Source organism: Motacilla alba, chromosome 1A (assembly GCF_015832195.1).
Source record: "Motacilla alba alba isolate MOTALB_02 chromosome 1A, Motacilla_alba_V1.0_pri, whole genome shotgun sequence".
In the NCBI taxonomy this organism is placed as follows: Eukaryota; Metazoa; Chordata; class Aves; order Passeriformes; family Motacillidae; genus Motacilla; species Motacilla alba.
The window spans coordinates 43,850,452-43,876,123 of record NC_052031.1 but is presented as its reverse complement, the minus strand read 5'-3'; the positions used below and the strand labels follow the sequence as shown (position 1 = coordinate 43,876,123).

Here is a 25,672-nt window from a genome sequence, read left to right as displayed (position 1 = left end):
ATCTTGCAGTCCTGGCTTTGAGAATGGTTTTTGTGTTGGATGGCAGAGAGAAAGGAGTGGGGGTTTTGTTTGGTTTTGGATTGGTTTGTTTATTTATTTAGTTTATAAGCACTGAATTTATGACTAAAATTTTATGCATAATACACATTCTGCTGCATATTTACACTACATGAGGCGATGTTCAACAAATGTTTCCTGTAGTTATGAGTAGAGGGCAGTGAGCTTTGTAATGAGCTTTTAGAATCAGCAGGACTTCCTTCTGCAGGAGTTCATTCTACCCTTGACATTTTAGTTCTGGCGAAACAGAAATAAATGTATTTTCAGTTTGCAAACATCTCTTAGGGGAAAAGTCTGCTTTGAATTGCTAGTACTCCAATGGCAAAACATAATGGTTGCTACACAGGCATCTTCAAAATGACATCAGAGGATTTGTACTATACAGTAAAAATGTAGTGAATCCTTATTAAGGGCAGTAGTTTTAAAATAGAGGGTATTTTTTTGTCCATAAAACTTTTTAAAACTGTGATTTAACACTCTCATTACAACTAATAGGATGACATAAGAATAATAATTTAACCTAGTTTATCTTCCAAAATCATCTGCATTGGTTTCTATGAGTAATTCAGTTTAATAAAACTCAATGACTGGGGAAGGATGTTCTCAGAATAGGAATATTTTTAAGACTAGATAAAAATTTTACTGTAGAGCTTTATTTCTCACTAATTGGGTGAATCTCATTGATGTTCTTTTCAGTTACACAAGTGTTTTGAATTTTGGGTTTTTGATTCATAGATGTTATGTTACTTATGGAACTTCTCTACAATAGAGTTTCTTTTATGGGTTGAGATTTTTGTGTGATGTGTATTAGTATTTGAAGTGTATAGTGTATACAAAAAATTGAAAGGAAAAACGGAGTATAAAGATGACTCATGACTATGTACAAATAGTGGATTAATTTTATAAAATTGATACAAACATCTTTGCTGAATTTTGTTCAGAGAGAATAGACTGACAGAAAAGTTTCTTATATTTTTTAAAAGACATGCCTCCAACCTCTTGTGGGAGTGATTCATGCTAGTACTAGCTCATAAACATTTAAAAAGATTATATGAGAAACTTCAGCATCAGGTGCACGAGAGAGCATGTTTCTAGAGGGTGCACAAAGCACTGGCTGAAGAACTGCTTTGATGTATTGTTATAATGCGCACATGGAGCCTCTTTAAAGAAGAGGATTTGGGGACAACTGACATACTCATCTTCATAAAGTGTTCTGTTTGGGTCTTTTTACTGGAAAAGTTATCTTTTCTTGTGAATTTAGATTTGATTATAACTATTTGAGTTGAGTGTTAGGGTGCAACCTGAAAACACCATGCCAAGAGCAGGTTCTCCAGAAGGTGCACAGCAGATGAAACACTGCATGGATATGAGACTTTTCTGTGGGCTAGTACTTACTTATAATAACAATAACTTTAGGTATATTTTACAAAATGTTTTCTAAAAGCATATCTTTATAAATGTATATTTATAGAAATAACAAGATAGTAAACAAACAAATAATAAAGCATTTGAATGCTTTATCTGCAATGAGGATGACTGTAGATCTGTTCATAAATGGAAAGCATCAGTTGTGACACACTTTAATGGCATAGTCACAGCATAGTTTCTGCTTTTCAAAACAGTGTTATTTATATTAACTTGAGGGACAACATTTCATTTTCTTCCAGGAGAAAGTTATGCAAAGAGCAGGAAAATGTGGTCCTGTTGCCTAGTGCTTTATATTGCCTCTTCAGTGAAAAGAAAGGAAAATGGTTTTGCTATTTTAAAAATAAATTTAAATAACAAAATGCTTTAAAGTTGTGTTGTTGTGATGCACAGGAGGTTAAATCCATTGACTCTGCAGAGAATTTTGGTTCCTAATGCACTACAATTAGGATTTTTTTTCTCCAGAGTTAAGTCAGAGTAGTGTTAATCAGTTGTGTATAGTGGCTTAAAATACCATTATTGCAGCAGTGGTATTCAATAATAAATGACCTGCATAATATGCATCTGTGTGATTCAAATTTTAATTTTCTTTATTTTGCCCAATGAAAGAAGGTTTTTTTTAAAGAAGTCTTTTAAATAAAACTTTTCCTCTTTTTTTTTTTCTGGGCTTCTTTCTTTTATTTTTAGTTGTTGTAGGGGCTTTTTGGGGGGGTTTTTTGAGGTTTTTTGGTGTTGTTTTGTTTTTTGGTTTGATTTTGTTTTTAATTTCTTTCAGTTTTTGTAGATCATGAAGTATGGCCAAAGTTTTTTTTATTTTCGGTGTCTCAATCTTCATGCAGTTTTCTGCCTTTTGGGTTATTTGTGGTTTGGGTACAAATACAAGCCTTGGATATCAGGTGTGGAGCCAAAACATGCACTCATATGTGTAATGTGGCAAATAGTGAAAGTGTATATAAGTAATGAAGGTTTGATAAAATAAAGTTGCTTTGTCAAGAGATATACTAGTTATCGTGGAGAGGTATATAAGCTGCTTAGTCATGTAATGTAATAAAGACCCTATCTTTTGATTGAACCCTTTATATAAAAAATGAACTAAAACTTCTGGGTATAGGCAGCACTGCTGATGTACCAGATATGTATTTTTGAGATTTGACTTTATCAGCCCAGCAAGGAGAGATGCAGGGCAGGGGGAAAAGGAAGAAGCAGGCAGGCTCTTTTAAGTAAGCTCAGTTCACGTACAGGACAAGATGTGATTGTTTATATGCTCAGGATGTGCTGCTGCTGCATTAACGCAAATGAAAAGATCCTAGGCCTGATGGAGCTATTGTTCTCTTGTTTATAAATGGAAGGTTTGCCATGGTTTAAACAAACAAAATCCCCAAGTCTTGAGTCTTTTGCCTGTGATGGCCAGTCTATATGGATTTAGAGTGTTTTGCCTCTCAGTGGTAATACTTTCAAAATTCCCTGCTACTATTAAGTCTTAATGTTCCTGTTACAAAATAGGTCTTGTGAAATGTTGCCAGCTCAAAGCAATAAAAGTCATGAATTAGATAGACTAAAATCAGCATTGAGCTGTGGGGTTGATTTTTGTAGGCGTGTAAATTACATATTTAAAATTTCCTTAAAATTGTCTTTGTTTTGGGGCAAAGGAGGACTTGGTTGGTTATTGACTATGAAGTTAGATGTGAGTGTTATTTCTCTGTAACTGAAGGCAAGAAACTTCGTAGTATTTCCTGGAATTCTCTTGTGTGATTGTACAGTTCCAGGAGCTGGGATTTCAGAAAATTATTAGACCATTTGAATAACAATGAAATTAAGAGCTGACTGTGAAACAGAAAGAACCAGGTGGAGGGAGAAGGTGACCTGCTGCAATTTTATCAGTGTGGAATAATTTGTGATGAAAAGTTAGACAATGCAGTGATATGAAGGAAAGCACACTCTAAATCACAAGTGGTGAGAGATCAGAAGCATATGCTGTAACTATGAGAAGTGATTAGTCATAGCAGGTATGTAGCTGGCTTTTTATCAAATTCTCATTCATGGAAAAGGATTTAGTAATTGAAAATGTGTAGCAGGCTGACTTTTCACAGAATGTTTCACAGTAGTCTGGAAAATTTCATTATTGCTATCTATTCAGACATCTTTTAAAAAAGAAAGCTTAATACTGAATGGTAGGGGAAGAAAAATCCATATAAGCTGGGAAGAGGGAAGGGATAGCACCTATTAGAAACACTAAAAGTAAGTTGAGCAATTAATCTACAAGGGATACAAAATGACTGGCATTACTCTTCAAAACTTTCACCCCCACACTGTTTCATAGTGGTGGTACTTTGAGGGATTTGTGTCATGGGAAAGGCATGCTCCTTCACAGGGAATAGGAGTGCAGGCTTCTTACAAGCGCTGCTTGATGGAGCCACCCTTTGAGCACTTGGAGCTCCCAAGCAAATCCTCATGTTGCCGTGTAAAGCTGAGAGAGAAGGAACATGCACGTGAGTTACATTTATTTTGATCTGAGTTAGGAGAAGGTATTTTATTGACTTGTTTTTAATTAGCGGTGCTTAGCTAAAGAGGAGGACTGATCTGAAGCAAAATATTTAACCAAGGAGTGTGGAATCTTACCTTTTGCCTGCTTAAGAAACGTAAGCTTAGTAAATGCGAGTACTGGTTCATCGCTGTACTTTTTCTCTAGCCAGGACAGTGATTTTTATTCTTTTCTTCTTCACATGACTGCTGGACAGTAAATGGGAAGTAACTTGCTTACTTTTATAGAGGCAGGTTGTTTTCAGATTTCATTGTCTAGGCACAGAAGTTGTTTGTATTGGAACCAGTTTGCTTATGTCAGTTTTGTGCTGCCAAAAAACTTGGAACTAGACTGAGTGTGAATTATGATACTGGAGACTTTTCAGTGGATGTTCTTGGGTTCTGAAGGAGCTGGTGTTACCAGTGAAGGAGAAAACTGCCTCTTCCCCCCATTGTTCTCTTCTCCCACTGGTCTAATTTGAAGTAGTACCATATCTAAATACTTACACACAAGCCGTGACCTAGAAAATTTGGCTTTAGTTTAGTCCTTTAAATAGAAATTAGAGAAAAGGTTCTTTCTGGGGTATTTCTGGTTTGAACTGAGCATGCCTGTAGGATTTGAGGCAAACCAACTTTGGTGTGAAGTTGACTCTTTAGATCACAGGTTATGCACGAGTGTTTGGCCAGATTAGATCAAGGGAGTAAAAGCTGTATTTCTAGTCACACCAGAACTTCAGTGCATGTGCTTTCTTGCAATTGCTTTCTGCAGAGTTTGTTTTATAGCATTTTCAGCTTTGGGTGTTTTTTTTTTTTTAATTTTGGGGGTATTTTTCACTTAAACAAAATTTGCAAGTACATGTATATCTTTCTTGAGGTGCCTACGCTTAGAGTCTCAACTTGGTGGTGCTAATGAAGTAAAATGGAGGGAAAGATAGGTGATCAAACTGACCCTGAGAAGGACTGGATTCAACAGCTGATGCCTTGCCTAGTATGTTTAGTAGTTTAGTCTATATCTGAGGTCGTGCTGCAGTGTCTAAGTAGAACAGCTGAATTTTTATAATTACCAGACTGTGTTGGCATAGTGCAGAAAATTTTCAAAAGGATTCAAATCTCTACAGCCTACTCTGCCCCTGATGATGCCTTACGCATGGAATGGCCTTGAAGTTTCCCAGCCCCTTTAAATACTGAAGAGCAGATACTTGCCAAAGGGCATCTGGGATTACCTTTGACTCCTACCTGGAATAAACACCTAATGTGTGTTAGTGAGATGCCTTGCAGCTTCAATGTTTTTTGAGGGCAGGTGGAGAGTAAATAAGTAATAGGGGAATTGTTGATGATGAAAGAAACACCTTCAGTTATTTGACTCCATCAGCATTTGTCAGGTGGTCTGAGACAAATCACCCAGGATCTTCCATTACCCCAGCAAAAAGCAAAAACACGTTTTGCTGATTCCCTTCATTCCCATATACTCTCAACCCTCTGCCTGGTATTCTGAGTGTAGGTACTTTTAGATATTAAGTAGCTCTGTAAAGAAACACAAACAGAAGGTGTTTTGCTGTAACATACTGTTCAAAAAATGTTGGGAGCTGATTTTACATAACTTGAAATGTTTTATGATGATTTAGTTCTATTTTAAGACTTCCATGAAGGATTCTAATGTGGATTTTAGAAAGAACAGTGAACTTGAAAGAGATGGTGAAAGTCTCTCCCCAAATACATTTTTGCTTTGGAATATACTGAAAACTTACCAAAACTCCCTCTGCATATTCTTGTACCCATTGGAACACCTGTGCTTCTGGCATATGCATATTTCTGATAAAAAGAGAATTGTTCCTGATGACTTTTGTTGCTATTACCAAATTCTAAGAGCTGTGAAGCTGCCTTAATCCTATTTTGTATACTCCTTACGGGATTCTGTTTCTAAGCATTCATAAGAAACTCTTTCAAGATAGACTTAAATTGTCATCATACGCTTTTGTTTAGCTTGCACAGCTATGACTGGTGATGGTAATGAGGTTTTTTAGAGAAAGAACAAGAAGGAAACACCTGTAAACTGAGCCTATTTAAATAAGTAGATCATTTTATGTCTTCATGGTTTGTTTCTGTTAGTGAGGCAATCCAAAGGAGTGGGCTTTCTGGAGCCTGATGCATATATGCATCTGTCTTGTAAATGCTTTTTTTTCTCTATGCTTTTTAAAGGTGCTTTTCAAAAGAGCATAAAAGAAATCTATGACCTAAAGAGTAGAGTTCAGTTTGATACCTTTAACATAGAGGGCTTATCTCTCACTTGTTAGTGGAGAGCCATTGGCACAGTCAGTGGAACACATCCTGTGATTCATCTGAGCAGCCATGAGATGTGGGTTGTACTAGGGTGGGCTGCATACTCTTTGTGCTCTATTCACTACGGATTTTTTCTCCCAGATGGATCCCACCCAGGATCTGTGGGGAAGAAGTAAGGTCTTCTAGGTCTGCTTTATGTTTTCCAGTAGGAAGATTCAATGACCAATCTCCATAGGCCATTAAATACAATATTTTCACCTGTTCAGCAGATCCTGTCCATGTGGAATCTCTTTCCAACAGTCTTGCCTGTGGCATTAGGGAACATGGGTCCTACTGTGCTCTGGGCTCATTGATAGCATGGCCTGCAAGTCTGACCTTGGTGCTGCTTTTGCAGACAGTCAGCAAAGACACGTGTATCATTATGATGCCAATGAAGTCCCTAGCCTTGCTTCCATGATTGGGTTTTCAAATCACTATTGTGCTCTGAATGTTTCTTTTTGAATGGCAGGCTGCCTGTTACCCAACCCTCCACTTTACATTTAAGACAGCAAGTAAACCTGACAATTCATGTGCAGTGAAGGGTTCTAAGCATTGCACCTGTGTTCATTGCACCCAGAAGTGATTTTGTGGTCCCTTCTGAAGCTCTGGACATGGATAGCATGATCAGGCAGCTGGAGATCTTCTTGGGTCCCTGGAAAAAGGGGGACTGGGGCTTTATCTCTGAGAGTTACCTACCTAGTCATCTGTGATGCTGTTCTTAAAAGCTCATATTCACTGTTCTTCAAAGCTCATATTTCAGCAGCACAAACATTACTATTAGTTCTCAACTGGGTTGTAGAGAAGTGTGTACATGAACTGCTCCATAAAGTGCAGTGGTCTCTCTCCAAAGCCCGGGTGTATTTTTTCAGGCTAACATCAGCTATGGCTATCCCAGGACCATATGCAAATTGGTTATTTCCCTGTTTTTTCCTAGAAGACAGATTGAGGGCATGTCTCTAGTATTTCCTCAGACTATGGGCTAGTGCTTTGACTTCCTGTCTACCTAGTGATACCACATGTTTCAGGACTGCTTCTTCTCATCTACTGCTAATGCTCAGCTCCCTATTAATTGCCATAATATGAGATATGTATAATGATTCTTTTTTTCTTAAAGTGCTTCCAAAAGGATGGCTCATCCATTTTAACTGTTGGGCCTGCTGCTGTATGTAAACATATTTTTCTCTTGGCAGCCACAATGAAAACCTTAAAAAAATAAAATAAAAACCCCATCTCTCAACAACTTCTTTATTATTAACAGCTTGATGTCCCTGTGAGATGCTGGGGACCCAGGAGTCACAGAAGGAACAATGGCACAGATGGCATTCCTTATTTCTGCCCGTAGCATAGCTGGAAGAGCACTCACACAGTTTGAAGGAGATGCATTCAGTGTCCTGCACTGGGAGGATTTCAGCCTGCATCCCAGCAGAGGGCACTAGTACCTGCAGGGATGAGGAAGCATCTCAGACTCCTACTGGCAGTCTTGTGCTCGGTGTAAAGAATGAGGCATTCGATACAGCAGGAAGTGAAGCTAATTCTTCTCATCACAGGATGAGACTTGCAGCAAGAAGGATTTGGGGTAGGATTTGAAGATGGAAATATGATGTCTTGGGGTAGCATTAGTGCTGAGTTATAAAACAGTCACAAATGGATCATCAAGGTAGAAGAAAAGTGAAAGGCCACTTGGCTAGACATACCTGACTCTCCCACTGTCTGCTTGCTTCTGATTTAAAATAAACAAGCCAAAAACCCTAAACCCCACAAAACCCAACCAACCAGCTCCCCACCTAAAAAATAAATAACTCCACCCCACACATCCCCTCCCAACAAAAAGTGTATTGCATCAGCAGAGGGTTTCAAGAGCCTCTGTTGCTTGACCCAGCCTTGCAACAAGATGGCAGAGGACACCTGCCATTTTGTCCAAATACAACCAGACAGAAAAATATGTTGGATATGACTTTTTTGTACTCTTAGTGAGCTCTCAATCCAGTAAGTAAAAACTACTGCTAGCAGTGTTTTGGGAATTTAAACACAATTATTTTTTAAACTTTACTTGATTTGATCTGACATTATGATTGAGTTTATTCAGGAGCAGATTTGCCCCACACTAACAGATTTCCTCATGTCCAAAAGCACGGCAGCATTCAGCAGATGTATTCCTACAAGGCTATTGTTCTTTTTATCTGTATTGCTTTTGTGTCCTTGAAGTTTCAGGAAAGCAGAGAAAGCTGACCAATAGAGAACCCTGTGAGGGAGGGGACATAAGGGAAAAGGGATCTGGTTTGGGCTTGTATCCAATTTTTACAATACATTTCTAGACTATTTTTTACTGAGGAAGTAAACATTGCTGTGTAAAGGTTAGATATAGACCCACCCATTCCTGGAAGTTGTGTACAACTTGTTCTGAGTGACTTCAGTGATGGATCTGTTTTGTGTGTGTATACAATTCTGTGACTAATTACAGTATCATTTTGTGCCAAAGCTTATTAAAAATGTCTTAGGTTGTTTCAAGAAATTCTTGTTGTATACTGAGCATTTGGATCAATACCAATTGTTTTTAACAAACTGGTAAAGTGTAGATCTATTAGGCCACAGCACTGGTTTAATCCCTGGGATAGAGTCTGAGTCTTAAAGATCATCATTAACCAAAATTCTTCAAAAGAAATTGGCAACTCCAGAACACTTTCAATATGCACTTTTCAAGTGCTTTCTTTTTTAGGTATTGGTGAATGTGAATTTTTATGTTAGCTGGTTTGTGCCCTGAGTGGTGCAGTAGCAAAAGAAAAATTAAGAAAAATCCCCACTGTAATCCTTGGTAATCCATAAGGAAAATAATATAAATAAATAAATAATATAAAGTAGTAGAGATGAAAAGAGATTTTCAAGAATGCATTCTTAAGAGATACTTTAATATAGCTTCTGCCTTGTTTCTGCAGTGGTCTTGCCTGAGGAATTATATTGGTTCCCTCTGGTATCAAAGCTCTGGAAACCCATTATGGCTAGATGATTTGTTAAGCAGTCTCTACAGACATGACACTGTGGCAGCTGCAATGAAATGCACTTTTCTTTGTCACACAGGCTAAACCAAGATGATAATAGGGGATAAAGCTATTTTGTTTAGATCATTCTTCTCATGCCTTCCCCATAACTTTGAGTTTATATAGGGAAACACTTTTGATGTTTTGTATCAGACTATCTTTCTGTTGAGAAAGATAAAAAGATCTGTTGTGGTCGGTGTTGTGACTGAGTTGCCTAATTGTTTTTGTTGCTTCCAAAGAGCATTTAAGGTGTACAGATCCTATACTTGACTGAATGCAGTTTTCTTTCCTGTGTTTCTTCCTGTAAATTCCATTCAGTGAACTTCCTATTAAAACAGAATTAGCACAGCAGATCAAGTTGTTGAGCATCTTGATCAAGCTGGAAAGTCAAACACAGGCCAAATTTTTCTCTCCGCTCTCTACTTTAAAAAACAACAGTTGCTTCCGTCTTGCAGCATACACTAAATTTTCAAGAGCTCTCTTTCAGCTAGTTTTGCAAAAACTTGGAATTGTGAAAGGAATTTGAATGGGATGTATCAAGAAAAGGCATTAAACCTGGGAAATATACTGAACAGTATATAATATATAGCACTGCTGTAGAGGGAAAAAATCTGGTTACATCTCCATTGATGTTTGACCACTTCTAAGAGAAAAAAACAGAGTGATTATCAGCCATGGTCTCTTTGAAACTCTTAATAATAAACAATATATTTAGGAACCTTTTCTAACTAGATGTTATTCTCATTTTTTTGAAAAACTGTAAGTGATTCTGAAAAGCTTACAGTGATTCTATAAGCTATTCTGAACTATTTTCTGTCTAAGTCATCTTTATTTTAAGAGAGACAAGCAGTTCCTTAGACTGTTTATTAACCTGTAGAAGTCAAGAAAAATGCTGCCTAATTTCGAAGAAAACTTTATTATGCTTTGCTAATATAAGCTACTTTATACTGTGTACTTGATATAATTATATGTGGAAAAGTAAACTGGATATTTGATTTTTAAAAATAGAATTCAAATTCCATTTACCTCTTTTTCTTTTCTCTCAGGTGGAAAGACATGACATGAATACCCTGAGTTTACCACTTAACATCCGCCGTGGAGGTTCTGATACCAACCTGAACTTTGATGTACCAGATGGGGTCCTAGAATTTCATAAAGTCAAACTCAATGCAGATAGCTTGAAACAGAAAATCCTCAAGGTTACAGAGCAAATCAAGGTTGAACAAACAGCTCGAGATGGAAACGTGGCTGAGTATTTGAAACTGGTGAACAGTGCAGACAAGCAACAGGCTGGGCGCATTAAGCAAGTCTTTGAGAAAAAGAACCAGAAATCTGCCCACTCCATTGCCCAGCTACAGAAGAAATTGGAACAGTATCACAAAAAGCTCAAGGACATTGAACAAAATGGACCTTCCAAAGCTACCAAGGATACTTCCAAAGATAACTTGAAAGACGTTCAACATGGAAAGTCTCGTAGCACCGGGCACGGCACAGAGAGCAGCAAGTCGGGTGTGCCAGGTGTATCTCTGACACCCCCTGTCTTTGTTTTCAGCAAGTCTAGAGAGTTTGCCAACCTTATCCGAAACAAATTTGGTAGCGCAGACAACATTGCTCATCTCAAAAATACCCTGGATGAATTTCGGCCAGAAACGAGTTCTAGAACCTATGGGGGCAGTGCCACCATTGTTGCCAAACCAAAATATGTTAGTGATGATGAATGCTCAAGTGGGACCTCTGGATCAGCAGATAGCAACGGGAATACTTCCTTTAGTCCCGCTGTGGCAAGTACCCTGGACAGCCAAGGAAAGCTTTCCATGATTTTGGAGGAACTAAGGGAAATCAAGGAGACACAGTCCCAATTAGCTGATGATATTGAGACTTTAAAAACCCAATTTAAAAGAGACTATGGCTTTATTTCTCAGATGCTACAAGAGGAAAGATATAGGTATTTTTTTTAACTGTTTTTTCTTGAAATGACTTTTGAATGGGTATAGAAGCTATTTGGAAAGTGTGTGTGTGTGTGAGAGAGATTTCAGAAGCAAGAGGAAAAAATAATTCCAATCAATATCTAGTACCAACATATTTAATTCCTTCCAACAACTGAAAATACACATAGAATAGTTATATTTCCTATCAAATGATGTATTGCCCTTTGCCTTTGACAAAGGCTGGTCAGAAAAGTCTCTCCTCTGTCATAGTTTTATGTGAATTATATGAGTACTGTGTATAGGAGATGCCAATGGTTTTGTAGCTGGTGGAAGGATTCTCATCTAATGTGACTCAAAAAAGCTAATCAGACTGTGGTGTAGCAGAACTGACTGACAGCTGATAAGTATACCCTTGACTCCTGAGTACCTTGTCCAAATACTTCTCACACACATTGCTATCTTGTGGATGCAATGTCACCTTGTACCCTGGTATAGCACACACTGGGAGATTTAGTTTGAAGTGCTGTAGCACAACTTCATCTTGCATTTGTTACATGACAGTTCATTCCTTTATCATCCTCTGTGACACGTGGATGATATGTTCTACAGAGGGCTTTCACCTGCTGTACCTATATCCCATTTTTCCTATGACTGGTTAAGGTGACAGTCAATTCTTGAAGTCTTTACTATGCCAGTGGGCAAAATCTTGGTATGAAGGGCAATATTTCATGCCTCCCTTGCTTAAAGTTCTTGAAATACAACTAAATGCTTGATATCATGTGGTAATATAGGGAGGAAAGAACAATGAAAGGCCTGCTGAACTTCTGACTTGGTTTCAGGAAAAGGCAGAGTGGCCTTTTCTGACAGCTCTCTGCCAATAAAATCTCAAGCCTCCTGCTACCCATTTCTAGACAATTTTGCCTCCATCATTTTTGTGCTGACTGCAGTGTTTGCCTGTTTGTGTGTTAAATCAAGTGACAAACTCACAAAAAAAAATTCTAGTTTGCTGGTGGTTTACTTGAACTGCTTTACCATGTAGAAACATGCCAGAACAGACTGTACATAAATGGCAGAACCCTGCAGTTGTGTATGAGAGAGAACATATTTTTCCTGTCATTATTGCCGAGCTATTAACTGGCTCAAACTTACTTATGAAGCCATATCTTCTTGGCTAAATGAAGAGTGAAAAATGTGAGTTGGATATCCTTAGGCACTGTTTATATTTCATATAATTTGCCAATGATGTACAAATATTTGCTTTTTAGCATGTACTGCCAGCAAGAAACACTCAAAAAAGGCTTTCAGATTGCTGAATAAATGTTTATGGAAAGTTTGCAAAGTTTTTACTGATTTCTATATGTGCTTTGTAATGCCAGTCGGATGAATTCATCATATGCGGAGAAATTGCCTTTTAAAATGTGCAATTGTTTTCATGATTTGCATTACTTGAATAGAAGGCACTAAATTTAGACTTCTTTTCCTAATAAGATATGAAAGATTGGAAGACCAGTTAAATGACCTCACTGACCTTCATCAACATGAGACAGCAAACTTGAAACAAGAGCTAGCCAGCATAGAGGAGAAGGTGGCGTATCAGGCCTACGAGCGATCACGAGATGTACAGGTACTTATTTTCCTTATCATAATCTTCTAACATTTTGTAGAGAACTTGTACCACGAAACACTTGCAATTTTCTGCATATTTTAAAATAAGGAATATGGGGAAAGATGTAAGCCCATGTTGTCTCTATTTTAAGGGAAAACCCAGCACATTGAGTCAGTGATGGTCTCCATTTGTTTCTCTGGATTCAGGATTTTTTCTCTGCTGAAACTGATGATATGGCCTAGGCAGACTTGTGGTTGAAGAATGGCCTGTTTTAATTTCTTTCATAGAGGAGGAAGGAATCAAGTCTCCTTGTATTGTGTGATATAACACTTCTGACAATGTCCTGACACAAACTTCTTGCTCAGACTTTCTCCAATATGTAGTTTCATCATTGGCAATATTTATTATAAATTGAGCTTAGGGTAAAAAAAAATAAAAGAGCTGATTTATAAATAGACTTGTAGATTTGCCAGTTATAATTAAAGAGTTTTAAGCCATAGTCACAACAACTTCTATAATCAAAGCTGTGGGGTGTTTTCACCTTAGTGATCAGTTGTAGTCATGTCTGACTCCAATCAAAAACCAGTAATAATGTCTACAAGTATGTCCTGACAGCATGTAGTACTTGAATATTTTATACAATACAAGCACTTACATAATGCATAATATTTCCACTCAAAGTCTGAGGAAGTGGTGAAAAGTGGTGAAAACACAGTTGTGCCTTACCTATTCATGAACAGCTGAGGAATGCTCAAAGACTGTCTTTGTATGGGCTCACACGGTAAAAGAGCCTAAAACCTGACCTGTATATACCTGTGCTCACATTTCCAAATAGAGAGAGTGCAGGCAGCAGGATGATCACAGTTTCCTAAATGGGAATTAGGAAGCACCTGGGAGCAGAGGGAGAGGGATGGTACTGAATCTAAGCATATAATCATTTTCATTGTAGGTTTAAACAAGAGAGGTCTCTCACAGATTTAAAGAAAAGAGGACTCCTTTCTGTGAGGGCATCTTGAGGATGTAAAAATGTAATGAAATCTGAGTTGTCCAACAGAAGGGCTGTGAAATACTCCCTAACTCATTAGCAGAATCCTGGAGGGGTGTCAGAGACTTTTAAAAGACTCCTGGAAGGGTGTCAGAGACTCCTTAATGAAGTGCTATGTTGACACAGCCTTGTTTCTTTTATCTCTGTACAGTTGGGCCCATTTAAACCTATCTCTCTGGGGCTTTGGAAAATTAGCTATAATAGAGTAAAAGGATTTAAGCTCTGGATATTTTGAGTAACAGCCTAACTCTGTCGCTAAAGGATGTGCAGATAGTTTTAAAGACATATTCAGCCTCTCAATGCAGAGCTGCAGGTATGAGACTTTTGCAGCTGGACTTTCTCTAAAGCAGCACAAGACAATTTGAGGATAACTTACAGTTGGAGTGGAAGAAAGACCAGGGAAGTTCATTAGTGTGTAGTGGAGAACATGCCTGAACCGTAACAGACTTTGTGCCACCCATTAAGAACTGTAGTAACAATCTTTTATATTGTTACTATTTCCTAGAGCAGTGAAAGGAAGCAGCCTTGTGTAAGGCGCTGTGCCACACTCTCTGTGGTGACCTGGAGTTTGAGAGTGTGCAAGAAAGTAGGGATGCTGGAGCATTGGTTTTCTTTGTACCGGAGTGGTAAAAGATTCTGTCAAGTTGATCAATCTCAGGAAATTATAGCTCTGCACCACGTTATGCAGTGATGCCCAAATCCCAACTCCTGCAAAAATCTGGCATTTTGGCAAATAAGTGAAGCATTGGAAGTTTTCCTGTTTTGCCTTGGGAAGGTTTAAGCATGAGGGTAGTGTCTTTGGGAAGCATTTTAGTCAAAGACCACATTTAGTCCGTCCTCAAGCAGAAGAGATGGGTCTGCTTTCTTTAGAACAAATTGTGAAGCAGAATAGATCATGTGGGAGAGAATCCCGTAAGAGCATCTCCACAGGTTGTTCCACTGTCTTCACACTGGCAGAGGGAGAAGGCCAGAACTCACAGAGGACTCAAGCCCAGCACTGTAGGATGGGTAGCTTTGAGAGCAAAATGAATGTAGACCACAGAGACAGTGTAAACCAAGTGCTGCTACCTGTTGCAAAGTAAATTAGTATCACAGCAAGCCGGGCCTAATGTTTTCTGTAGAATATGCAAACAAACTAATTTTCTCACGGTTTAGATGCAGCAATAGTTTCTATGGCAACAGCTTTACTAGTACTTGTACATCAACAGTATATATAAGAAACAACATGAACATATATGTCATGAAATGTCATGAACATTAAAGTTATGATACTTTTTCGTGAGTTTCTTTTTTTTTTTTTTCTTTGAAAAAAGAACAAACCTACATTTTGGACAGTGTTGTTAGCCTTGATAATGCCTGAGCAAACAGTGACACACTCATTCAGACAAATATGTGCATTTATTTTTTTAAAAGATGGTGGCTCATTGAAATTTTAGCAGTCAATAATAAATTACACTTTAATCTAGCTGATGGATGGCTCTGCAGCTAAAATGTGAAGAAACATTGAAGGGAAATATGGCTACCCTAATTCTTGTTTTCTGTCTCCAGGAAGCGTTGGAATCATGCCAGACCCGGGTTTCCAAACTGGAGCTCCATCAGCAAGAACAGCAAGCACAGCAGTCTGAAACAGTTAATGCCAAAGTGCTCCTGGGGAAGTGTATAAATGTTATCCTGGCCTTCATGACTGTCATCTTAGTGTGCGTTTCTACTATTGCAAAGTTCATTGCTCCTATGATGAAGAGCCGTTTTCATATCATCTGCACTTTTTTTGCAGTGACTCTGCTGGCAATATTTTGTAAAAACTGGGATCATATCATTTGTGCTATAGAAAGAATGATTATACCAAGATGAAGCTGTTGGACTGGCTGGGTTTTTTTTTTCTTTTTTTTTTTTTTTCTTTTCTTTTTCTTTTTTTTCCCCTTTTTTCTTCCCCTCCCTGTTTTTTAAGCACTGTGTGTATACAAATTCTGGTGTAAATATAAAAAAGTATACTTGTTGGCAGTCAGTTGCCTGTTCAATCTGATTTTGTCTAACTGGCTGTATCTGTGATGAACTGCTCACTTAAGTCAGTCTTCTGCCTTAATCCAAAAGGTTTTCCACTTTCTAAACCCATACCCACAAAAGATGGTATGATGGTCTGGGAGGGAGCCCAGCAACTGCAAATGTCAGGTGTGCTTTTTACTAGGCTGGAGTGCAGAGTGTGATCAAGAGGGAGTGCCATAATGTGTATCAGCTCTGCTACACTGATAGTTAATTTTCTCTCTGAATCCAGCTAGAGTGATAAGCCAAACTATGCAGTCATGTGTACTGATAGTTCTAGATTCTAAATTAATGAGTATCATTAAGTGGGATTTTGAGTTTTCAAGACTAACAAAACTTGCTGCTTCTGCTGGTAACTTTTTGCACGGAGTTATTGTTTGTAAATGAGACCAGTGATGACTATTGACCACAGTCAGCAGTTGTTCTGTCCTGGCACTGTTCCTTATCTCATTTGCGAAACACATACATTTGGCATAAGACTCCCAAAGATGGCCTGAATTGAATTATAAGATCCACAGGCCACTTTGTAAAGGAGTTAAGAAGCAAGTAACTGCTAGGTGAGTTGTCATACATACCAAAGCCCTCACTTGTTCAAGCCCTGCAACCTGCATGGGAAAGAAGTACACAGAGCAGCAACACTGAGGTTAGCCTTTGTTAGCACTGATTTGTTGGGGTGTTCTGACTGAATGCAAAGCATACAGGTGGTGGGACCCTGGGTACAGTGGATTTCTTTCTTCTGTCAGATTAAAGAATGTGGCAGAAACATGAGGAAACAACTTCTTAGGGGGAGCAGGGAGTTAAACTTCTGTAAATATAGGAACTGTAGACACTCTCAACAAACATTCCTGAAAACAATGTATTAACGTGCAGTATCACTACTAGGAGGCAGGGTTGGGTTTGTTTTCCCACTGGAATTTATTTTGCTTGATTTAATAACTGAAAAAAAAAAAATTCCTGAAATCAGCTTGGGTTTCAGCCATGATGTGAAACAAGATCTTTATTAAAAACAAACAAACAAACAAACAAACCCACAAAACAAACCACCACAACCAGAATTCTTCTCCACTCTCCGTTAAGTGAACAAACTGTGTCTCCGATTATTTGATGTTCAGTGTTAGTAACTGTGAAAATAATAGTCATTACATATTTTCTTTTCAGTTGCAGTATTTTTATGCTGGTATTATGGGAGGGAGGGAGGGCACAGTTTGATGTGTATATTTCTTTCTAATCAAGTGCAATAGTTGGTGTAGAAGACCTTGTTCTGAGGAAAGGGAGTGGGTGAGGGGAAGGCAGGGAAGAACTCTGGCATTTTACCACAGTCAGATAAACAGTGAATAGTTACTATTTGTGGCTTCAGGAACTAAGGAAAGGACAGAATTAACTTAATAAATAATTATATAACTCAACGTTTAGAAAATTCAATTAAAATACTTACAAATATTTAAAGAATTTTTTATATGTCCTAAGTCTTTACACAGAGAATCAGGAAGGACTGTGCTGGTTTGCAGTCACTGGAAATGGATCAGATCAGGCACACCCATGTTATCTTAACCCAGCCCTACCTCATCTCAAATGGGAAGTGGAGTGGAAAAACCAAAACCAAACAAACAAGAGCCCAAACAAGACCAACAACTGGTTCTGATCCTAAGAATGCTGTGACTCTTCATGGTGTTTTCTTGCCATCTCTATTATAATCTCCATTCTTCTCTTCAGCTTGCACAACCAACTTCTGCATTGGCCTCTTGAGAAAATAGTTAGTTTAGCATTTTGTTAAATGGGTTCAGAAAGGTAGATGTGCAAGAAAGGAATACCATGTGTTAATAATGTTTACATTAGAAAAACTCCTTTTTCTATTGCATGATTATACATTTATATAATCCTCCCGTTGCTATTTTATGTCATTGAAATGCTACATCAGGCAGCCTCAAGGACAGGCAGGAAAAAGGTTAGTATTTTCCCTATAACAAAGGATGTTGGTGTGGTAATTCACATTCCCTTCACACCTGGGAATGTGAAGGCTTCTGCTCCAAAGGCATCCTGTTACAACTCTGGGAGATAACCTCAGTGCAAAATGAAGGTAGAATCTAAAATTTATGTCTCTACAAAAGATTGCTCGCTGTCTTGACAGAATCTGACAGGGCCTAAATTCTAAATTTGGAACAGGAAGGTCTTTCACTTCCATATTGGCTTTATAGGTGGCTGAGGACATAGAAAAAGCTATAAAGGCTGCATAATGTTAGTTATGTAAATTAAAACAACCTAATTGGTGAATGGGTGCATCTCTTCTTAGGTTATTTTCTCTGGTGGGTTTGAGTCACTGAAGGATGTGACACACATCAAGAAAATAATAAAAAATGTAAAGTGAAGGGCAAAAGCCTGCTTTTGAGTGAAACTGTTGTAGTTTTGCACAGAGTGAGGCTGTAGTGCCAGGAACTCTGCCCGTGAAGGCCACCCAAGGAGGGAGGTCTCCCATCCTTCCTTTGCCGTCATATTTCCTACCATGTGCTAACTACTGGTATGTGCTGACGTCTTCCATATGCCATGTTAGCTCACTAGGCTGGAAGAAAAGCCTGGTGAAAGAGGTAGATGGTTCTCCACATCTAGAGACTTAAAGGGCTGGTAAAAAGGTCTCATGAGTATGAAGCTGGAATTTCAAGGGAGATGAGCCTTTTTCTTCTTGTTGCAGTGAATCATCAGCTGTCCCTACAATTGGGCTCCAGGCAGACTTTCTGCAGATTGTTGAGGCAGTTCAGTGTAGAAAAGTTCTTCCTAACTTTTTCCTAGAGGGAACAAACAGCCCCAGCATGTGGTGGGACAAGCTAGCCAGCTGTGCCTATACTCAGGATCAAGAGAAGGCTGGTCCTGAGCTAGCCTGGGCTGATGCCTCTGCCATTAGCTTCAGTATGGGCATCACTTCCCCTCTTTAGGCTGGGATTGTGTATTTTACATACTAGTGTGTGTATCTGGCCTGCAGTCTGAGCTCTGCTTCCTGTGAAAGTATGCCTAGGCAAACCCAAAGAACTGCAGTTCTCCTAATGAGAACTCTGTTCAGCTTCTCAATCAATTAACCATGTTCTGTCAGGATACGATTTGCTTTTATATTCTCATACAACACATCAGGCATTCTTAGGATACTCCTTACACCTGCTCATCATGAGCTTCTAAACCACTCCCACTCAACAAAAAGTTGCCAGACAGTGTCTTTTCTGCTTGGTGCTGCCTGGCAGGCAAGTGTTTCCCTTCACTTTGGTAGCAGTTCTCTGATGGAAAACCCCTTCAATAAGTTGTTAATACCTGTTGTATAGGCTTTTGACAGCTTTTTGTTTGGAAGTTTCTGGAGACTTAGTTTCTTATGAAAGTTAGCACAATTTTCCTGATTTCTCCTGTTTCCGCATTCAGGACTACATGAGGTTTCCTCTAAAAATTGTCTAATGGATCCCTCTGGAAGCTTCAGCTCCATTATTGTTGAAAGATCAATTAGTGATTGGCAGGACTGATCGAGACCCAGCTTAAATTCCTTAGTATTTCTGCTTTACATTATATGCATTCATGCAACCTCTCATTTTATTGCACTCCTGTGATGTCTATTTGCTCTGAATTCTTAGAGAGGCACTAAAAAATTTCACTACATTTTAATTTAATATCAAAATGTTTGTGTTCTGCAGTGCCTCTGCTGCAGGACATCTATCAATAATAGATCTGATGTCTGCACTCCAGGAAGGGTATTTAAAAGCCAGTGGTTTTCTGTGAACAAATAATGACTGCTTATCTGGGGAATAGCAATGCAAAAGGTGAAGACAGTTTGTCGTAGGAAAGATACATGATCCACTCACCAGGAGTTGAAGCTAGACAAATCCAGTGTAAGCATAAGGTTCAGTTTTGCAATGATAAGGGTTGCCAGCTAATTTTTAGCTACTGAATGACATCATAAACAAGGACTCCAACATTTGAAGTTGAATTAGTTCAGGCTTTTGTTTGATTAACTTCAAACAAACTTGATTGAAGTTTGTTTGTTTGAAGTTAACTGCATAATAACAACTAGTGCTTTCTGAAATCCAAATAATTGAACAAGAAATTCAGGAGCAAAACAAGAAAACACAGAAGCTTGTAGTTCATGTAGAAGGTACGAGAGCTAATTTTCTTGTTTGGTTGTTTTTGTTTTGGGAAACCAAATCCCTTTCCACTATGACAGACATTTTACTGCTCGATTCAATGATACAACAGAAGAGAAACAGCTTAATGTAATTAAACACTTTAATTTCAATAGCAGAATTTAATCTCTTCTGAAAGTCCATCTAGGACTAGCAATCAGGCAAATTTATTCTCCGCTATTTTTAATCAACCAAATATATACCTGCTTTCTTCATTCACCATCATGCCAGAACATGGCCTTTGAATACAGGACCTTATAAAGGGCTTGTTTTCAGAAAAAGTTGGAATGGTCTCTGTGATGCTAATCCTGCACAAAGCATACTAAGACTAAGAAAAGTTTTATTTTAGTCAATGAAATCACTTATTTTCCCTGGAAAATCCAACTGAGATGATGCTGTTGTATATAGGGACTGCATGAGGCCAAGTCAAACTGTCTTGTACGGTTGATTAGCTGTACGCTTAGCATATTAAGTTGTACTGTTGTTGGAAAGTTTTGCACAAAGCCACCTTTCCTTTTTACCCAGGGAACCTGGGTCTGGTAGTATCAAGGTGTACCAAAAATTGTCTGCTTTAATTGACTAAAGTTAATTGTCTTGGTGTGTGACCTGCGATGTTTCTCATAGTATTTCCGTTTTGTGCAGCACTGTGGAAAGATTCAACTATGAACATGTAATTTTTGTATATTTGGTTGTGTAGTCATGACTGCCTCTAAGGTGCCATTAACATTTTTTAAAATAAAAATATTTACATTTATTTGATGATGAATATTGTCTCTTAAACTTTCTGACTGATCACTCAAACCCCTATCAATTTTTCTTTCTCAGTAACAAATTATTTGATTGATAGTGATAAAGTTAACCCATTGAACACAAGGCCTGGTTTTAATATACTGACAAATCTGAGCATTCTGCTCTGCTGCAATTTGGACCAAAACCTGTTGAGTTTCACTTACAGTTGTGACATGACAAAACTGCAAATATCAAACTAGGTATCATCCTTGCTTTTATCCAAAGCTTGTGTGAAAGTTGCTATGCAAATGTTGTGCTGTTGTGCCAAGCAGCTGGACTCACTTTAGATTTTTTTTTTTTTATCATTTAGAATTAGAAACTTAAGAAATATTTTTATGTTATTGTCAGAAAGCTTGGTCACATGTCCCAAAAAAATAATGTACCTGACATAAAGCAAAATGCTTGCCTTTATTATTCATAAAGTAGAATCTTGTCAGCTGGCACTGGCAGCCACCAGGAATGATGTTATTTTTGTTCCACGAATAGAGCAGAAACAGTGCCATAACAGATTGCTTTGCAATCAATATGTACTTCCTATTTTCTCCTATTTGATGAAATGGCACAGGGGCTGCTGTGTCACCTGCAGACTTTCCAAGGTCTTGTCATGCCGAGTTTCACATGGGTTCCTGGAACTTGTTCTATATTAAGGCTAATTCCATTCACAAACAGCAGCTTCTCTCAGAACCACTAATGATTTTGCCCATTTCTGGCATGGGCTGAATAATCCCTGCTATCCAGGCAAACCAGACATCAAAAAAATGCACCTCACTCACCATCAGTTCTCTTAGTTGCTCAAAACTCTGGCTTTGGAGAGTGCAAAGCACACCCTGGTAACTGCTTTAACACCCAAAATCAGAAAGGCAGAGAGTAAAACACAACAGTTCTGTTTAACAGCACAGAAGGAGAAGTGTCACTTGTCGCCAAGAGGGCAGCCACTGTGCAGTGTTAGTGATCACTGGATGAAACAAACAACCTTTACCAGCAGTGTACTCTGAAAATACTTTGTGTTGGTGCCCCAAATAACTCCAAGAACCAAAGCTGTGTGACTGTGCCAGAACCAGCTGAAGGCACCCAAGACTTCATCTGCTGTTATGCTGCGACTCCTTTTGCAACATCCAGAACTGCTCTGAACTATCTGGCTGAGGCAGTGCTAGCAGAGCAGTTTATAAACTTAGTGATAAATTCTTCCTGAATGTGTGTGCTTATTTCTCTGCTTTGCTGCTGCAGAAGGTGCAGCAGTCAAACAGCAGGTTCTACCTCCCCTGGCAACTGGCACTGCGCTGATGTAATTGAAAGGAGAAATTTCCACACTCTATCCTCTTCAATTCCTGTTTGGACTGTGACTTAGGTGACAAGTCATTAATTTTGTGAAGTTTCCCAGTGGATCAATGCTATGTCACCTTTTATGTTTAGCTGAACAGATTCAAAAAGAAGTAAAGTGGAGAGGCTGAACTACTGGACAGGCTGGTGCTAGTCACTTCTGGGGTTCTGCAGGACTCCATCCCCTGCCCAGTTCTCTTCAACCTAATTAAAAACTTGGATGCAAGACTCAAAGGAATACTAAATAAGTTGGCCAATGACACTAAATTGGGAGGAGCTGTCGACTCCTTTGAGGGCAGAGAAGCCCTGCAGAGAGATCGTAACAAATTAGAGATGGGCGATCACCAACCAAATGAAGCTTAACAAGGGAGAGTGCCAGACTGTGCACCTGGGACAGTGTGTTGAATGGGGAACGAGACACAGCACTGCAGAAAGAGACCTGGGGCTCCTGGTGGATGGCAAGCTGAACATGAGCCAGCAGGGCCCTGGCAGCCAGGAGGCACCAGATAACCTGGGGTGTCCTGGGGGAATCAGGCACAGCATCTCCAGCTGGGCAAGGGAGGGGATTGTCCCCTCTGCTCTGCACTGGAGTGGCCCCACCTCGAGTGCTGGGGGCAGTTTCGGGTGCCACAACATAAAACAGACATTAAACTGTTAGAAACCCTCCAAAGAAGGGCCACTGGGATGGTGAAGGGGCTGGAAGAGCAGCCTTATGAGGATTGGCTGAGGTCACTTGGTCTGTTCAGCCTGGAGAAGAGGCTTCACTCACATGACCAGCAATGGGACTTCAGGAAATGGCATGAAACTAAGTCAGGGCAGGTTTAAGTTGGATATCAGGAAAACATTTTTTTATTCAGAGGGTAGTTGGGACTGGAAGGGGCTCTTCAGGGAAGTGGTCACAGCACCAAGCCTGTCAGAGCTCACAAAAGGTTTGAACAGCCCCCTCAGACACGTGGTGTGACTCTTAAGGAGTCCTGTGCGGGGCCAGGAGTAGGACTCAATGACCTGATGAGTGTCTTCCAAGTCAGCATATTCCATGATACTTTGATAACTTACACCTTAGGACAAGCTTGAAGCTGGCCAGTGCTGAGCTTCTGAAAAAAGCACAGACATGCTTTTGACAGAAACTTTAGGAACTGAGCTTGCATTTGATGTAGCCATGATCCCTTCAGCTGCTGAGTGTGTGGTTCTACCCATCTGTGTGTGTAAATTTGGAAAAACTCTGTAGTTATTGTGCCTAGAGTGGAATCAATCTAATGGAACGGAAAGCACAGTCAGGACTGAAGCCAGCAATATATGAAAACAATATACATGGGAAAAAACCCTTGTAGCCTAAAAAATTCCTTTTATATTTTTCTGTTGAATATAGTTTTAATGAGTTGGTACTGGTCAGGAGAATACCCGTTTCCTCTGTTAGTTATAGGTTCTTGGTGATAAAGACAGAAGATCAGCACAAGATACTGTACATCCAGGCTGAACAGAAAAGGAGAGAACACAATGCTTATGTGGTCAGCTGTCCCATCCAACTCATCTGTCTGAGTAATAGCTTAATAAACTGCTTTAGGCTTTATACCCACTAGTGTCCTCTATGCTAAAAATTGTACTCTGGTCCTACTGGGCTAAATGGTAAAAACCCCTCTGAGTTTAACTCGGCAAGATACACCACAGCACTATGGTGCTTAAAAGCAATTCTGTCTTTTGACTTTGTAATGCTGAAAATATTCTTTTTTTTTCAGTCAATCTACCCACCACAGTGTATGGTTTTAAGTCTCTACCACAAATAGCACACTGCTTAGTCACAGACATCTCTTCCACAATTGTATGGGACGGTGAAACAATTTGGATGCTTTCAGGATCTGCTGACTCAGATGCTGAACAGAGCTTGTACTCCCAACACTAATTCCCCACTTGGCCTCTATCCTGCCAGGCTGGATTCAGGTCAAGGTGACATAGACTAAGCATGGATTAAACTACAGGTATGACCAGCAGCATGTGTACATAGCAACAAAACCTTCCCTACAGATATGCCACTGGGCTACAGGAGCTTGAGGATTTGTCTAATCTAGCAACTATTTTCAGCTTGCTCAACTAAGGCAGCAAAGAAGTCTAAATGAGGTTTCAAACTCAAGACTTCTTCTGACCATTCTGAGTCAGTATACTCCTCCAAAGACTGTATCTGCAAAATGGATTGAAATATTTTCCTGGGCTTCTCTACATATTTTACAGCTCTTTATATTTTATTGCTTTCTTTGTGTGAGGATGAACCTTGCTGTTCTATGAAATGTTGATCTACCCAGAACTAATATAATATGACAGTTAAAGAGTCACAAACAATCTCTAATACTGTTGATCAAAATCTGTAAGGTCTCTAAATGAAATCTTTACTCAAGCCACAGTGAACTTCAAGAGTTCCTTAAAGAGACTTTTTTAAAAAATAAACTAGTGACACCTGTAGTTGCATAAGTTCTTATTTTTACCAAAAAATACCTGCCTGTGTTGTGGGAGATGCTTCAAAAAGGGGAGTTTGCGGCTGTTGGAATAATCCCTTTTTTATATAAAGGTGTTATACCTGTTTCCTTTATGTACTGAGTTAGAAGAGAAGAGAAATCAAACAAAGCAACTTCAGTGTGTGGTTCCCCTCTCTCCCCAACAGGATGACTTCATATTTACTTCTCCCTCATTTTCCCCCTATATTTGTCTAGTAATATTTAAAGTCTTAATTTTCTAGCTGTTTCTGCCTTTTGCGGTCCAGATCCCTCTCTTGATTGACCCTCTCTTCTCTTTTTGCTGTGTGCATTAGCCCCACTTCTATAAGCTCTGCTTTCTATTCCTCCTTCCTTCAGCCATTTCCTCCTCGTGCCCTTGAAGTCCACCTTGATTCTTGCTTTTTCTCTCTTTCTGGGTACTCTGCAAGATTCCCATCTGAGTCACTAGAGCAGCTCTCCTTTGAAAGCCAGCAGAGGCAGGATGGTCACTGTGACGAAGAAGAGCCCCATTACCACCCACACTTCAGAAGCACTGGCCATCAGTGAGTAACTGGAATTATCTGACTCAGCCGGTCACGGAAGGAAACCCTTCTCTGATCAATGTGAAAAACACGGAGGCAAAAATAAAGTAACACAATTCCCACCATCTTGAGTTATCCTCTTAGAAAAAGATTACACATTGGAAATACTTACACAATAATTATTCCCTGAATTAGCTGGCAAGAGACACCCAACCTCGTCTGTTGATTTTAGTTACCTAAATAATTTTAGATTTTGTAGCTTTTTTGCTGTGTCTCCTGCAGAGCTCACACTGATTGATCTAGATACTTGGTGTCATGTTTCTCATGTAAATGAATTGTTCTCCAATAGATTATAGCTATGTAATCCTGCTATGAACAGACACTAATAGAACCAAAGAAAGAATCTGTGTCATTCTACCGTTCCTGTTAA

The 25,672-nt window shown here is 39.1% G+C and overlaps 1 protein-coding gene across 3 annotated transcripts in view; it reads left to right on the top strand.

Moving 5' to 3' along the window:
* TMCC3 (transmembrane and coiled-coil domain family 3) overlaps positions 1 to 18,241 on the top strand; it is a 131,263-nt gene extending 113,022 nt beyond the window's left edge. For all 3 annotated transcript variants that reach the window (XM_038155775.1, XM_038155776.1, XM_038155774.1), the window contains exons 2-4: positions 10,403 to 11,301; positions 12,773 to 12,908; positions 15,484 to 18,241. In XM_038155775.1, coding sequence (XP_038011703.1) covers positions 10,403 to 11,301; positions 12,773 to 12,908; positions 15,484 to 15,786 — 1,338 coding nt within the window. In that variant the 3' untranslated portion in view covers positions 15,787 to 18,241. The remainder of the gene's footprint in view (positions 1 to 10,402; positions 11,302 to 12,772; positions 12,909 to 15,483) is intronic.
* Positions 18,242 to 25,672: the final 7,431 nt, after the last annotated feature.